Source organism: Bison bison, unplaced genomic scaffold (assembly GCF_000754665.1).
Source record: "Bison bison bison isolate TAMUID 2011002044 unplaced genomic scaffold, Bison_UMD1.0 scf7180017864340, whole genome shotgun sequence".
NCBI classification, from domain to species: Eukaryota; Metazoa; Chordata; class Mammalia; order Artiodactyla; family Bovidae; genus Bison; species Bison bison.
The window spans coordinates 5,071,243-5,086,018 of record NW_011494912.1 but is presented as its reverse complement, the minus strand read 5'-3'; the positions used below and the strand labels follow the sequence as shown (position 1 = coordinate 5,086,018).

The 14,776-nt window shown below is 48.8% G+C and overlaps 1 protein-coding gene and 1 pseudogene across 2 annotated transcripts in view; both read left to right on the top strand.

Annotated features, from left to right (window-relative positions):
- Positions 1–253: 253 nt before the first annotated feature.
- Positions 254–13,216, top strand: CCL24 (chemokine (C-C motif) ligand 24). Its single transcript, XM_010854312.1, has 4 exons — positions 254–553; positions 9,892–10,059; positions 10,529–10,646; positions 12,131–13,216. Exons 2-4 carry the CDS (start codon positions 9,996–9,998, stop codon positions 12,297–12,299), a joined length of 351 nt encoding a protein of 116 aa, XP_010852614.1. The 5' UTR covers positions 254–553; positions 9,892–9,995; the 3' UTR covers positions 12,300–13,216.
- A 974-nt stretch (positions 13,217–14,190) lies between these two features.
- LOC104998956 overlaps positions 14,191–14,776 on the top strand; it is a 4,041-nt pseudogene continuing 3,455 nt past the window's right edge. The window contains exon 1 of the transcript XR_826525.1: positions 14,191–14,770. The product of XR_826525.1 is annotated as a ubiquitin-conjugating enzyme E2 D3 pseudogene (transcript). The remainder of the gene's footprint in view (positions 14,771–14,776) is intronic.

Genomic DNA, 14,776 nt, shown 5'->3' with positions numbered 1-14,776 from the left:
AGTATTCTTGCCCGGGAGATCCCATGGAGAGAGGAGCCTGGCAGGCTTATAGTCCATGGGATCGCAAAGAGTCAGACAAGACTTAGTGACTCAACAACAGCAATTTTTTTCACAGCCCAGTAAAATAAAGGTGTTTGAAAAAAAAAAAAAAGAAAAGTTGAGTTCTGGGAAGTCCTCCTATCAAGAGATCAAAGGGCAAGGTGCTTCATAGCTGTCACCTGTCTCCCATTGCACTGCCCAGGGCCACTTCTCTTCCGGGACGGGGCTTAGGGTATGCGAGGAGATGACCGCCCCGTCAGAGCTCCCCCGGTTATCAATGGGCTGGCCTCTCTCTCCGAGCACTCACCCCGACCCCATGCAATGAAGCCATATTCTCAGATGTCCTCGTGAACTTTGGACTTTTGAGTTTTCAAGCCAAGCCAAAGTGAAATGTACAGGAGGATCCCCTCCCTGCCCTCGAGGCCCCTCCTCCCCGCCTACTCTCCCAGACACGATAGGAAAGGGGAAACATTTCTAGACTTGATGCTACGACTTGTCACTTAGCCACCTCCAGGTAAGTGGCTCCCAGGACCATCCCCTGTTCCCAGTCCTTTGGGACCTTGTGTGTGTTGGGTAACGGGCGGGGAGGGTACCAGGGATAGCAGTGATACCCCCAGCCTACTCTCCCCTGATACTCTGCATGTCTCACCCCAGTGCCCATCCATCCTCCTGGCTCCTTCCCGCATCTCCCTCACTTTCCACCCCAGACACTCTGTCTTCAGCCACTTTCAGTTAGGAGGTTGGGACAGGAATCCAGGAGAGAGCTGATGGAGCCTGGTGCCGTGGTTCTTCAACAGAAGATGGAGGACCAGTCCTGCTGCATCATGGCTCTGGGGCTTGAGTAGGTCATTTAACCGCTCTGAGCCTCAGTTTCCTCACCTGTGAAATGGGAATAATAAAGGATCAGGTAAGAGCTCAGAAAGGGGCTTCCCAGGTGGTGCTAGGGGTAAAGAATCTGCCTGCGAATGTGGGAAATGCAAGAGACATAGGTTTGATCCCTGAATCGGGAAGATCCCCCTGGAGAAGGGAATGGCAACCCACTCCAGTATTCTTGCCTGTAAAATCCTATGGATGGAGGAAGCTCAGGGGTGGCTCAGTGGTCAAGAATCTGGCTATCATGCAGGAGATGCAGGTTTGATCCCTGGGTGGGGAAGATCTCCGGAGGAGGAGATGGCAACCTACTCCGGTGTTCTTGCCTGGGAAATCCCACGGACAGAGGAGCCTGGAGGCTACAGTCCACGGTGTCGTAAAAAGTTGGACAGGACTGACCAACTGAGCTTGTGTGCACGCCTAAGGACACCAGTTATATCGGATTTTATCTCTTCTGAATGACCTCATTTTAACCTGATTTTCTCTGTGAAGACCCTGTCTCCAAATCAGGTCCCATTTTGATTCTGGGGGTTAGGACCCCAACACTCATTTTTTTGAGGGAGACAAAAATTCAACCCCACACTTTGTTAATTGATTGATTCTTATTTTATTCAGTTCATCATTATCCACTATTACTGATCAACTGTCTCAGACTTGACCAGTGTGAGCTCCGGCAAGCTAGCTCCTGTGTCCTTTGGACATTCGATTCTTTGGGCAATTTCTTTCTTTCTGGCACCAAAAGGATATTCCAGTTTCTGCTTTCTTTGACCCAGCACTGGAATCGTTTATTTCTCCAAGGAGAAATATCTTTGCCAGGTATGCTCATCACTACTGGTGTACTACCGTTTCTGAAAGATGATATTTACATGGACACCTCTGCTTTCAATTCAGCACCCTTGGGTTCACGCACTCCTTCCCCTGTTGCATATTTTCTTTTTTGAAACAATGTATTTATTTATTTATTTATTGTTGGCTGTCAATTGGCCTGTCCTTGCTGCACTGGCTTTTCTCCAGTCGCCACAAGCGGGGGCTACTCTCCAGTTGCGGTGCGTGAGCTTCTCATTGCAGGGACTTCTCTTGTGGTGGAGCTCTAGAGTGTGTGCAGGCTTGGTAGCTGTGGCACACAGGCTCAGTTGCCCTGAGGCATGTGGGATCTTCCCAGATCAGGGATTGAACCCGTGTCTCCTGCATGGGCAGGCAGACTCTTAACCACTGGACCACCAGGGAAGTCCCCCCACCCTTTGCATATTTTCAACACTCTTCTCCAAGAAGGACAAACATGGCTTCCATGATCCTCATTTCCAGAGGCCTAGAATACAAAAACAACCCTCTTATTTTAAGCTATTGTGTGCATGTGTGTGCATGCTCACTTGATCGGTTGCATCGGACTCTTTGTGAACCCATGGACTACAGCCCATCAGGCTCCACTGTCCCTGGAGTGGGTCACCATTTCCTCCTCCGGGGGATCTTCCCAACCCAGGGATCAAACCTGCATCTTCTGAGTCTCCTGCATTGGCAGGTGTATTCTTTACTACTGGCACCACCTGGGAAGCCCATTGTAAGCTGTTAAAAGTCACTTGTGTGTAGAGGGAATGAGTGTCTTTTATTGCCTTTTTATACAGTAGGCTTTGATATAAGAAGGGACAGAGGGAGTCAGGAAGTACTGGGGTCTTAGGAGGGTCGGGGGAGGAAAGAGAGAGAAGGAGGCCCTCAAAGCTTCATCTCTCTGAGGACTCGGCCACGGAACCCGCCTAAGGAAGCTTCCTTTTCTGCCTGTTTGTCAGGAAGTGTGCCCAGGGTTGGGGAGAGCCGGGGGAAAACCCACTGCTTCCTGCCCACCTGTGTGCCCTCTCAGATTTCACTCTCATTAATCAGACCCTTGGATGAAAGTCAGGCCATGTGAGGGAGATAGACGAGAGTTTTGAAACTGGGTGTGGCCTTTATGAAGCCTTCAAGGCCCCACCACTGGAACAAACACTTGGAAGGTGTCCTCAGCAGCTGCTTCTTTTTTGGTTGTGCTGCAGGACTTGTGAGATTAGTTTCCCCGCCAGGGATTGAAGCTGAGCCCGTGGCGGTGAGAGCACAGAGTCTTAACCACTAGATCTCCAGGGAATTCCCTCCTTTAAATTTTAATTTAGATAAAATCCACATCACGTAAGAATTCACCATTTTAACCTCTTTAAAACATACGTGTGAGTGGTATACTCACAGTTTGTACAACCGTCACTACTATAAAATTCTAGAACATTTTTATCACCTCCAAAAGAAACTCTGTATCTCCTTACTTTCTCTTCCTACCAGGCCCCCAGCAGCCAGTAATCTGCTGTAAATCCTTATGGATTTGTCTGTTCTGAACATTTCCTACCAATGGAATCATAGTGTCTGGACTGTTGTGCCCGTCATTTAACTTAATGAATATATCGGTACTTCGCTCCTTCTCCCGGCTGAATAAAATCCCGCTGTACATTGCACTGGAGCCTTGTCCATTTATCACTGGAGGGACATCAGGCTGTTCCCACTTTCCAGCTACTACGAATACTGTTGCTATGAAGGTTCAGGTGCAAGTTTCCATGTGAATGTCTGTTTTCCGTTTTCTAGGGTTAGGGTGAGGGTATGAAGTTATTGGATCATATTGTAACTCTACATTTAACTTTTTGAGGAACTGCCAAATTTTTCCATAGTAATTATACCATCTTACATTCCCCATGAGTAATGTGTGAGGGTTCCCATTTCCTTGGCAACACTTTTTATTTTCTGTTGTTTTTTTTTCATAGCCATCCTTGTGGGTGCGAAGTGATATCTCATTGTGATAGCTCATTGCTTTTCCCTATTGACTAATGATGCTGAGCATCTTTTCATGTGCTTATGGAATTTGTCTCTCTTCTTTGGAGAAATGCCTAGTTAAATTCTTTGCTTATTTTAAAATTATATTTTTTGTCTTTGTATTGTGGACTTTGTATATTCTGGATGCTAGAATTATCAGATAATTTCCAAATATTTTCTCCCATTATGTGGGTTGGCTACTCACTTTCTTGAGAGTGTGCTTTGATTCACAAAAGTTTTTAATTTTAAAGAAGTCCAACTTATTTATTTTTTTCTTTGCTTGCTTGTGCTTTTAGTGTCATATCAAAGAAACTGTTACTTAATCCAAGGTCACAAAGATTTATACCTATGTTTTCTCCTAAGGGCTTCCCCAGTGGCTCAGATGGTAAAGAATCCGCCTGCAATGTGGGTCACCTGGGTTCCATCCCTGGGTTGGGAAGATCCCCTGGAGGAGGGAATGGCAACCCACTCCAGTATTCCCGCCTGGAGAATCCCCATGGACAGAGGAGCCTGGCTGAGAGTTTTATAGTTTTAGCTCTTTCATTTAGATTTTTGCTCTATGTTGAGTTAATTCTTCTATGTGGTATGAAGAGGGGTGTCACTTTATTTATCTGCTTATGGATATCCAGTTGTTCCAACACAACTGTTGAGAGACTGTTCTTTCCCATCAAATGAACTTTGCACCCTTGTCAAAAATCAACTGACTGCAAATGTAAGGGTTTCTTTCTGGACTCTCAACTCTGTTCCTGTAATCTACATATCTATCCTCATGCCAGTATCAATCTATCTTGATTACCTTAGGGTGCAATAAGTTTTGAAATCTGGAAGTGTTAGTCCTCCAACTTTGCTTCCTTTTTCAGGATTGTTTTGGCTGTTCTGAGTTCCTTGCACTTCCACGTGAATTTTAGGATCAGCTTGTCCATTTGCCTTCTTTTTCTTAACCTTTTTTCTTCCTCACATTCCCTCTATATTTCTAACACCCTACATGGTGGTTGAGGTTTCAGCTGCAAATAAGATACAGTCAGGGACCGTGTGACCAGGAACAAGTTACTTCACCTCCGTGCAACAAAATTAATAATATCTACTCCATAGGGTCATTATCGTAAAGATTAGATTAAATGACATGATATACGAAAGGTCACTGGAAGAGACTAAGATTGCTTAGTCAGTTCACCAGCTTGTAAACAAGTTGTAATAAAAACAACAAAACAAGATGACCACCTTTTGTTAACTGAAATGTTCTAATAGGTATACACTTTAGTGAACTACTTCTTTGGTAAATAAGCCAATATTTTTGTAAAATTTTTAATGCTTCCAAGTCAATGAAGAGTTTATAAAAGGCTCCTTACAAAAGGCATTTTATATGTCATTGCCTGGTAGATTATAAGATACAATTATCACTGTTTTGTACTTGATATATTATCTCCCAAAGAAAGAATGGTCTTTCCATGAAGAAATGGACTTTCTGAGTTGTGTTCGCTCCTGGATCCCTTGTCCCTAGAACTTACCTGCCACTTAGTATAATAAATATTTGTCGGGAAATAAAGGAAACACATAACCATCTTCTCGTGGGAACTTGATCTATCCAGACGGGGAGCCAAATACTTGACATGAGTTATCTTACTGAATCCTCATAATAACCTACAAGACAGATATTGTCACTATGTCCCATTTTACAGACGGGGTGTGGATGCTAAGGTTTGGAGGAGTTAAGTAACACTGGCCACCCAGCTGAGTTAAGATTTCAACCCTGGCAGGTGACTCTCCAATCTAGAAAGGTGGTCCTCTGAGCCATGGCTCCTGGTCCGTCTTCTCAGGGTTTAGGGAGGGGCTTTATTTTTTTTTTAACTGATGCAAAATGTTTATTCCAAGTTGGGAGGGGCTTTAAAAGATGGGTTCTGGACTGGCTTCCATGATGTGGGTCTTAGGAAACCCGCAGGTGCTTCTTACCCACAATCCAGGACGCGCCAGGGGTCACACCCAGATTCCGTATCGCCCTCTCCTCTAGGCACCTCAGGTCAGTGTAATGTGTGGAGCAGAGCCAATTAAGCTCTCGACCCCTGATCGTCCCTCCCCTGGGAAGCTACGTGATCTCCAATCCCTGCCCCCGTCCCTTCCTATCACACCTGCCGATGGATCCAACCATGACTCGAGACCACAGATCTGACCTCACTGACCCTGCACCTCAAAACTGAGTGGCCCCCCACCAACAGGATCACGGCTGAGCTTGCCTGGCGAGAGGCACCGCCTGAACCTTGAACTCAGGTAGAACTCAGTTCAAATGCCAGCTCTCCCCTTTCCTAACCTTGGAGTTTCAGTCTCCTTGCCTATAAAGTGGGGAAAATTAACGCAGACAAGAGCTTCAAAGTACTTAGCAGCTTCATCGGCAAGTGGGGCTCTGCTCCGTTGGTCACCTTTCCTACCCCATGCACCCCAGCGGAACATCATAACCCCTGTCTGTGGTCTGCTTTTGCACCACTTAGGGTCATCAAGGCCCATTCTTTCTTGCTGGGACTCGTCTTTGTGTATGGAGTTGTTTCTAGTCCAAGCTAACAGCTCACCTCTTCTGATCGGTTCTTATGAGGATGTGCCTTGGAGCGCCCTCATCCATTTGGCCGCTGTGCGTTGGCCCAGCTTCCCTTTGAATTCTGTGCTTCATCGTCGCTCATGGTGTGGCCCACCCAGGAGAGGCAACCAGGACAGCACCCTGGCTACTGTTCATGAGGGCAGGACCACTGCCACCTGCTCCCTGCCAGGAACAGCTCTGATCCCCCCAACTGCTCAATTCCTCCCCAGGGCCAGCTCCTCTGAAGAAAACATCGGAAGGGAAAGGCCCTCAGCAAGGATCTTGGCCAGGCTTCTCAGACTGCAGATATTCTTAGATTTCAGATATGCTGTCTCTGTTTCTGTCGTATTTACATACCATTTGTTCTGTGATTTGCTTTATTTCGTTTTTTTAGTCAAAAAAGGCTTCCCTAGTGGCTCAGTTGGTAAAGAATCTGCTCGCAGTGAAGGAGAAGTGGCTCAGTTGGTTAAGAATCTGCTTGCAATGCAGGAGGCCTGATTTCATTGAAACATGTATAATATCATGTATGAAACGAGTCGCCAGTCCAGGTTCGATGCACGATACTGGATGCTTGGGGCTGGTGCACTGGGACAACCCAGAGGGAGGGTAGGGGAGGGAGGAGGGAGGAGGGTTCAGGATGGAGAACGCGGGTATACCTGTGGCGGATTCATTTTGATATTTGGCAAAACTAATACAATATTGTAAAGTTTAAAAATAAAATAAAATTAAAAAAAAAAAAAAGAATCTGCTTGCAATGCAGGAGGCCCGATTTCAATCCCTGGGTCAGGAAGATCCCCTGGAGAAGGGAATGGCAACCCACTCCAGTATTCTTGCCTGGAGAATGTCATGGACAGAGGAGCTGGGCTGGCTACAGTCCATGGGATCTCAAAGAATCAGACACAACTCTGAGACTAACTTTCAGCCTTCAGTTTTTTTAGTCAACTCATATTTTCTCTATCACTGTCATAGATATAAAACCCCTCATCATAGACCCTAACATTTAAATTAAAATGAAAAGCGCCCATTCTTGTATCCCGTGTGGTGGTGTGACTGCAACACCGGGGGAAATGCAGATCTGGCCAACACCCCAACTTCTCAGATGGACAAAGCACAGCAGGGGAAGGGGCAGGGTCTGAGCTGGAGTGGAGGGGCTCTGGGTGCTTCATGGAGCAACCCCCTTTCTTTTTGGCCACCTTGCAACATGTGGGATCCTAGTTCATGGACCAGGGATTGAACCTGGGCCCCCAGAAATGGGAGCTCGTAGTCTTAACGAATGGACTCCTTCCCCAAGTCTTTGCATCCACTGTCTTGTCCTCCTGCCTTCCTTCTCTTTCTCTAGCTATCTCTTTCTATTCTGCTTTCTTGGAACCTTCAACTTATCCCTCTCTTACTTTGAGTAATTGCTCTGGCTGTTGGATTCCCCGTTTCAAGCGGGAACATGCAGGTCCCCGTGATGGGAGTCGGGGTAAGTGGCTCTGTGGTGGTGTCTAGTCATCTTTTGTAGATTGCATTTTTCCCCTTTGTAAAACAGGTTGGTAATCCCTGCCTTACCTGCTTCCCCAGACAGAGTAGTGAGACTGGGTATCGTGTTTCGTTTTGTCTTGAACCAGCCTTTCTTTTATTATTTTAAAACTAATTTTTATTGGAGTGTAGTTGTTTTACCATGTTGTGTTTGAGTGGGTTTTTGTGTGTTTTTTTTTAAGTGTCTTGGGGAAGTCTGTAATTGGTGTTAACTAATTGGGGTGAGGCACCCCACCCCAAACCCTCCCACTAGATGACCTTCTGCCGTCCCACTCCGGTTGCAACATGTGGTCAATGCACGAAGGCTTCCCACCCTGCTCAGTCCAGTCCCCACTCTTCTCCGGCGTGCTACTTCCCTTCCCAGTGCCCCCTGAGTCATGAAACCCAGACAGACAACAGGGTGTCCCCTCTGAATCACTGAGGAGCAAGGATTAGAAGGGCTGCCCTAAAATGGACTTGTGAAAAGCTCTTGCACATGTAAAGGGCTCTCATTGAATGCTCCCATCTTCTGTCCAGTGAGAGTTGCCACTGCTGGCTGGGGAGGAGCTGAGTGGGGTGCTCAGCAATTTTCACTCTATGAACAAGGCACTGCTGATCAAGGCCTCCCCGACTTCAGCCCTGTCCCCATCAGAAGACCTGCCACGTGGCTCCCCTGTGTACCCACTGACCCCAGTCGGGCTGGGCAGAGATCCCATGGGAGTCCCTGATCCAGAGGAGAGTGACCCAGAGTTGGTCCATCATATATTCATTCTACAAATACTGGCCATGGAAGAGGTGACCTGCACGGGACTTGGTGGAAATGGGACATTGATCTCAAGGTGTTCATGGTCAACTGGGAGGCATAGACACACAGCTGGTCACCATCAGCCAGGTGATGTGGGCCACTGTCGTGCCCCACAGGTGTGCTCTTGCAAGACCAGAGTGGAGAGGCTGGAGAAAGCCAGCTGTTCCTGTGAGAAATGGAATGGAGAGGACGGAGTAGATTTGGGAAAGGAAGCAGCAGTCTCTAAACATGGGGTCCCAGGCTGGGAGCCAGGAATGGGGGACGGAGTTGGGTGGGTATCATGTTCCATTCAGTGTGACAACTGAGCTGAGTATTACGGGTTACAAAGCTCTAGGACAGTCCCCACTGCCTTTCATCCTCCAAACCTCAGCACAGCCAACCTCACACCCTCCACAAGGGCATCCCCTACTTTCCTCCTCGCAGTACTGGCCAGTCCTTCCAATGTCCCCTTGTCTCAGGTTTGGGTCCCTAAAGGAGACCCTGAGATGAGGATTCATGGGCCAGTGGTTTATCCAACAGTGCTTCCAGGGGAAACCAGCAGGGGAGAAGGGAAGCAGACACCGAAGGGAAGGGGTCACTCAAGCCTTGTCTCACAAAGAGAAACTGACTCAGCCCTGACAGGAACACTGGAAACAGTGTAGATCACACTGGACCTGGAGTCTGTACCCCTCCAGCCAGCATTGGTCAAGGGCTTCCCTGAGGATGTAAGTTTCCAGACACTTCCCACTTTCCTAGAGCCTGCAGGCTAGGCAGCTCTGGCAGCTTGGGGGCTAGAAAGGCAAGGTCACCAAGAGGCGGTGTGCATGAGCATGGACAAGGGGTCTGAGGGGCTGGAGACGGATGATACTTGACTCTACGCCCACTCCGCCAGCACCTGCAATAGCTGATTCTATGCACTTGATCTTATATGTGCCTCCCCTCTTAGAAGCCTGGCACAGGGTACATGCCTAATAAGAGCTGCTAAATGAGTGAATGGATGATAGTGTTACCCATTTTCAGATGAAGAAACTGAGACTCAGAGAGGTGAATGACTGACCCAGAGTCCCACAGGCAATGGCCAGCATAGCCAGGCTCCATATCAGCCTTCTGACTGTGCATCCAATGTGTTTGCTCTTCACCCTGGCGGGGGAATGCCCTCCTCCTCCAGCTCTTTCTTAGCATGCTCAGGATAACCCCTGACTCAGCAGGCAACAACTTCCCCTTTGCAGATCTGAGGCTTCTAGGACTTTGAATGGGGGGGGAGGCTTCCCAAAGAGAGGCCGCTATATAAACCGATGTTTCCTCCTAGCTGCCTGAAAAGGGCCAGAGGGTAGGTCAAGTGCTCTCATCCCAGCCGTTCTCCTCCTGCCTGCCAGCACTGAGCCCTGAGCTGCCCTCTCTGCTCTCCAGAACATGGCAGGGCCCGTGACCATGGCAACCAGCCTCCTCCTCTTGGCCCTGTGCATTGCCCCTGCAGGTAAGACGTCTGACCCCATCCTGGGTCTCCTGTTCGGGATAGCCATCCCAAGGGCATGACTGGGATGGCACAGCAGAGCGTGGAGGACTGAGCAGCCTCGGTCTGCAGGGGAATGGTGAAAAGGGGGGCAGCCCAGGGGCTGGACCGGAGGTGTTTAACGCAGGGTGCGTCTATGCTAAGTCGCTTCTGTCATGTCCGACTCTTTGTGACCCTATGGACTTTAGCCTGCCAGCCCCCTATGACCATGGGATTCTCCAGGCAAGAATACTGGAGTGGGGTTGCCGTGCCTTCCTCCAGGGGATCTTCCCAACGCAGAGATCCAACCTGTGTCTCTTGCGGCTCCTACGTTGCAGGCGGATTCTTTATCCCTGAGCCACCAGGGAAGTCCTTAGGGTATGGGCCCTTATTGAAGCTCAGAGTCTAGGGCAGGCTAGTGGAGACCATGGCTCTTTTCTCTCCTGTCTTCTAGACTCCGTGACACTCCCCTCTTCCTGCTGCATTACCTTCATTTCCAAGAAAATTCCTGAGAGCCGAGTGATAAGCTACCAGCTTACCAACAGGAGCATCTGCCCCCAGGCAGGAGTGATGTGAGTAACTATTACTCAGGAGGAGGAGTAACTATTACTCCAGGCCCACTGAGGGCCCTGCTCTGTGATCCCGGACAGGTCACCCCACCCCTCTGAACCTCAGCTTCCTCACCGTGAGATTAGCAAGAGGATTCAGAGTTGACCATCATAAATATACGAGGCAACCTCTGGGGCCTATTTTTGTTGTTGCTGTGTAGTTGCTTACTTCTTCCGACTCTTTGCCATACCACGGACTGTAGCCCGCCAGGCTAGTGTCCATGGGATTTTCCTGGCCAGATTACTGGAGTGGATTGCCATTTCCTTCTCCAGGGGATCTTTCCTGACCCAGGGATCGAACCTGCGTCTCCTGCATTGGCAGGCAGACTCTTCACCAGTGAGCCACCAGGGAGATCCACTGGGGCATATAACATTCCCCTAACTAACCCGCTCAGCCATTACATCAGCTGCAGTTGATTATCCCCATTTGATGGGGGGCAATCGAGGCTAAAAGGTGACCTACTCAAAGTCACTTAGGACTTGAAATAAACTTCAGAGTTTCGAGACAGCAAGTGGGAGCTCACTTCGTAAACAGCAACAGAAATGTGATCTTTTCTTAACCCAGAAAGTAGTATTTATTATGCATAACCATTTCCTTGTAGTGAATTGTTTAAAGCTGCTAACACTTGTTCAAATTGTCTTGCATGCTCAGTCACCTCAGTCATGTCCAGCTCTTTGCAATCCTATGAACTGTATAGTCTGCCAAGCTACTCTGTCCATGGGATTCTCCAGGCAGAAATACTGGAGCGAGTTGCCATGCCCTTCTCCAGGGAATCTTCCCAACCCAGGGATCAAACCCACGTCTCTTATGTCTCCTGCATTGGCAGGCAGGTTCTTTACCCACTAGTGCCACTTGGGAAGCCCCCAAAGCAAGCGTTTATGCAATGGTTTACAGAATTCAGAGAATTGCTTTTATCAGTCTGGAAGTTAATTAAAACTTTGAATCTTTATTTTGTCTGCATCTTTGAGGGGAATTAAAGAAAACCATTGTATTATTATTGGTAATTTTCTCCATTGGCACCAGACCCAGCTCCACAGCCTGGCATCCCTGGCTTGGAAGAGGGCATTCCACTGCCTCCTCCCAGCTCTGGCATCCTTATCAACCGCCTTTCCTTGCACAGCGTGTGAACTGGAGGCCTTTTTGTCTTGGGGGTTTTCAATGCAACTTCTCTCATTCCCTGTGAGTAGACACTGTGTCTCTCCCTTCAGACCCAGTGTTCTCTGCAGGCAGGGCTGGGCTTCCCCACCTGACAAGGAGGTTACCGAACATGAACATGAAGTTTTTGAAACAAAGGGATGCAGACGCACAGAGAGAAGACATTGTGTTCAGAGCCTGCCAGGAGGCTGGGGCAGCGCATGTTCTCTGGGCTTCCGCGTGCCCTCCTCAGGAAGGGAAGGGATTCCCCAGCCCCGCCCGGCTTCATAGGTGCCCTGTCTTCTCCCCACAGCTTCACCACCCGGAAGGGCCAGAAGTTCTGTGGCAATCCCAAGTTGCCGTGGGTCCAGAAGTATGTAAAGAACTTGGATGCCAAGCAGAAGAAAGCCTCCGCTAGGACCAGGGTGATGAGCACTACAGCCCCCTTCTGGAGACACCTGGCCAACAGCACCTTCATCTAAGCCCGGCCCTGGCCCCCAGTCCTGAGCTGGGGCCTGGGTCCCGCCTCCTGGCAGGCTGCTCTGGGCCTGGTGAGCCAGCGGTGGTAGGCAAAGGACTGCTGTTGCCGTTTCTTTGCATCATTCTCAGGGGATGTGTCCAGTTTATTTAAAAAACCCAAGGCTCCAAGGATCCCAGCCTCTTGCTTTTCCTGGGCTGGGGAGAGAAGGTCCCAGAAGCAGGGCCGTGGCAGTCCTTTGTCCTTCCTCTGAGCTGGAGCCGGCCCTTCTCCAACTCACAGGTTGCATAAGAGTCCCGGTGGACGAGGCCTGACCTACAGACAGATTCTGTTTGTGCCTTAGCCTGCAGGTAGCTTCGATGGGCCTTCTGGTCTTGTAGTGAGGCCTCCAGGCTGTCTGCCTGTCTGTCTGTCTGGGGATGGGTGACCTCTCAACACCTGTAGCTCTCCATCATGATGGGGATGCTCCTGGGTTGTCCTACTCACAGGTGAATAAAAACCCAACAAAAATAGAGGGCTCTTGGTCACAGACACTGCCAGATCCTGGCCCTCCTTGCACACCTCTGTGGGACATGATTAATAACGTTTTCAGGAACTCGTTGGTTTTTGTAATGAATGGACCTGGAGGACTTGGGTGAGGGGCCAGCCTGGGGAGCTGCATTCTTCTGTGAAGATACGGGCTTGAGGAGATGTTTTGCTTCGTGGTATGTTTTGGCTTCCCTGCTGCTTTGGGGATAAAGACCCACTCTGCCTTTGAGGCTGGCCTTTCCCCTACGTTTTGCTGAGGGGTAGATGAGGTGGGAGTTGAGGGCGAAGAGGATCCCAGTTTTTTCCCAGCACCATGTCATTTGTCTGTCAAGTGTAGAGGGACACACTGGATGTTCTGAAATGACAATCCAAGTAAAATAGAATCTTTCCTCCGAGGTTGGTCCTGTCTTTCCTGTTCTCATCTCCCTCGGGCGGGAGGTTTGGGGTGTGAACAGTTGAGTGTGTGCCCAAGAGATCACCCTGAATGAGTTGTCCATTCAAGGCTGGGAGGGAATGAAGGCAGCCTGAGCCCAGGGCATCCCAGGAGTGGTCTTGGCCTGCCCTTGGGAATCCTGTTATGAACTTTGAGAAACATACATGCGTGACTGGATTCAGTTAAATTTATAAACAATTTCCACAGAACACATTGTTGCACAACAAGCTGTTTAGGCTTCATAAGACTATTAAATTATAAAAGATGGTCTCTGGATTCAAAGGATCAGGGAGAAAAATAACACATCAGCACTTACAAGTCAAAAGCAGTATGGCTTTCATACCAATCCTGATTGATAAACTGCAGGAGCTTGAAATATGTCACTTAACTTCTCTGAGCCTGTTTCCCTCATCTGTAAAATGTTGTTGTTGCTGTCGTTGTTCGGTTGCTAACTTGTGTCCTATTCTTTGCAACCCCATGGACTGCAGCACGCCAGGCTCCTCTGTCCTTCCCTATCTCCCGGAGCTTGCTCAGACTCATGTCCACCGAGTCGGTGATGCCATCCAACCATCTCATTCTCTGTCACCCCTTCCCGTCCTGCTCTCAGTCTTTCCCAGCACCAGGGTCTTTTCCACTGAATCAGCTCTCCGGGTCAGGTGGCCAAAATATTGGAGCTTCAGCTTCAGCATCAGTCTTTCCAACGAATATTCGGGGTTGATTTCCTTTATGATTGACTGGTTTGATCTCCTTGTTGTCCAAGGGACTCTGGGGAGATGAAAAACTTTTCATTTTTGTTTGAGTTTTCCCCAGAAGCAGTCCCCAAAATAAAGATTGGGGTTAAAATACTACATTTGGGAGGCACTGGTCGCACGCACAGGAACCACCACCAGGAGAATGAGGATGTAACACGAGAGACAGAAAGCAGCCAGTAAGGTGCGCGTGAGCCCCGTAGGGCCGGGGAGGCACCAGCTGCCGCGCAGGGAGGAGGCCGAGGCCGCAGCGTGAGGGAGGCCCCGGCCCTTCTGCGCCTGTGTCTGGCAGAGCCGGTGTGAGACGAAGAGACAATCCTTCCCAGCCGCCAGGATAATCAAGAGTTTTGGCCGGACCTTCGAGCACACACCGAGATAGTGAGGAGCCAGACGAAAAGCACAGACTATGGTGCTGAAACGGATTAATAAGGAACTTAGTGATTTGGCCCGTGACCCTCCAGCACAATGCTCTGCAGGTCCAGTTGGGGATGATATGTCTCATTGGCAAGCCACAATTATGGGACCTAATGACAGCCCATATCAAGGCGGTGTATTCTTTTTGACAATTCATTTTCCTACAGACTACCCCTTCAAACCACCTAAGGTTGCATTTACAACAAGAATTTATCATCCAAATATTAACAGTAATGGCAGCATTTGTCTCGATATTCTAAGATCACAGTGGTCTCCTGCTTTAACTATTTCTAAAGTTCTTTTATCCATTTGTTCACTGCTATGTGATCCAAACCCAGATGACCCCCTAGTGCCAGA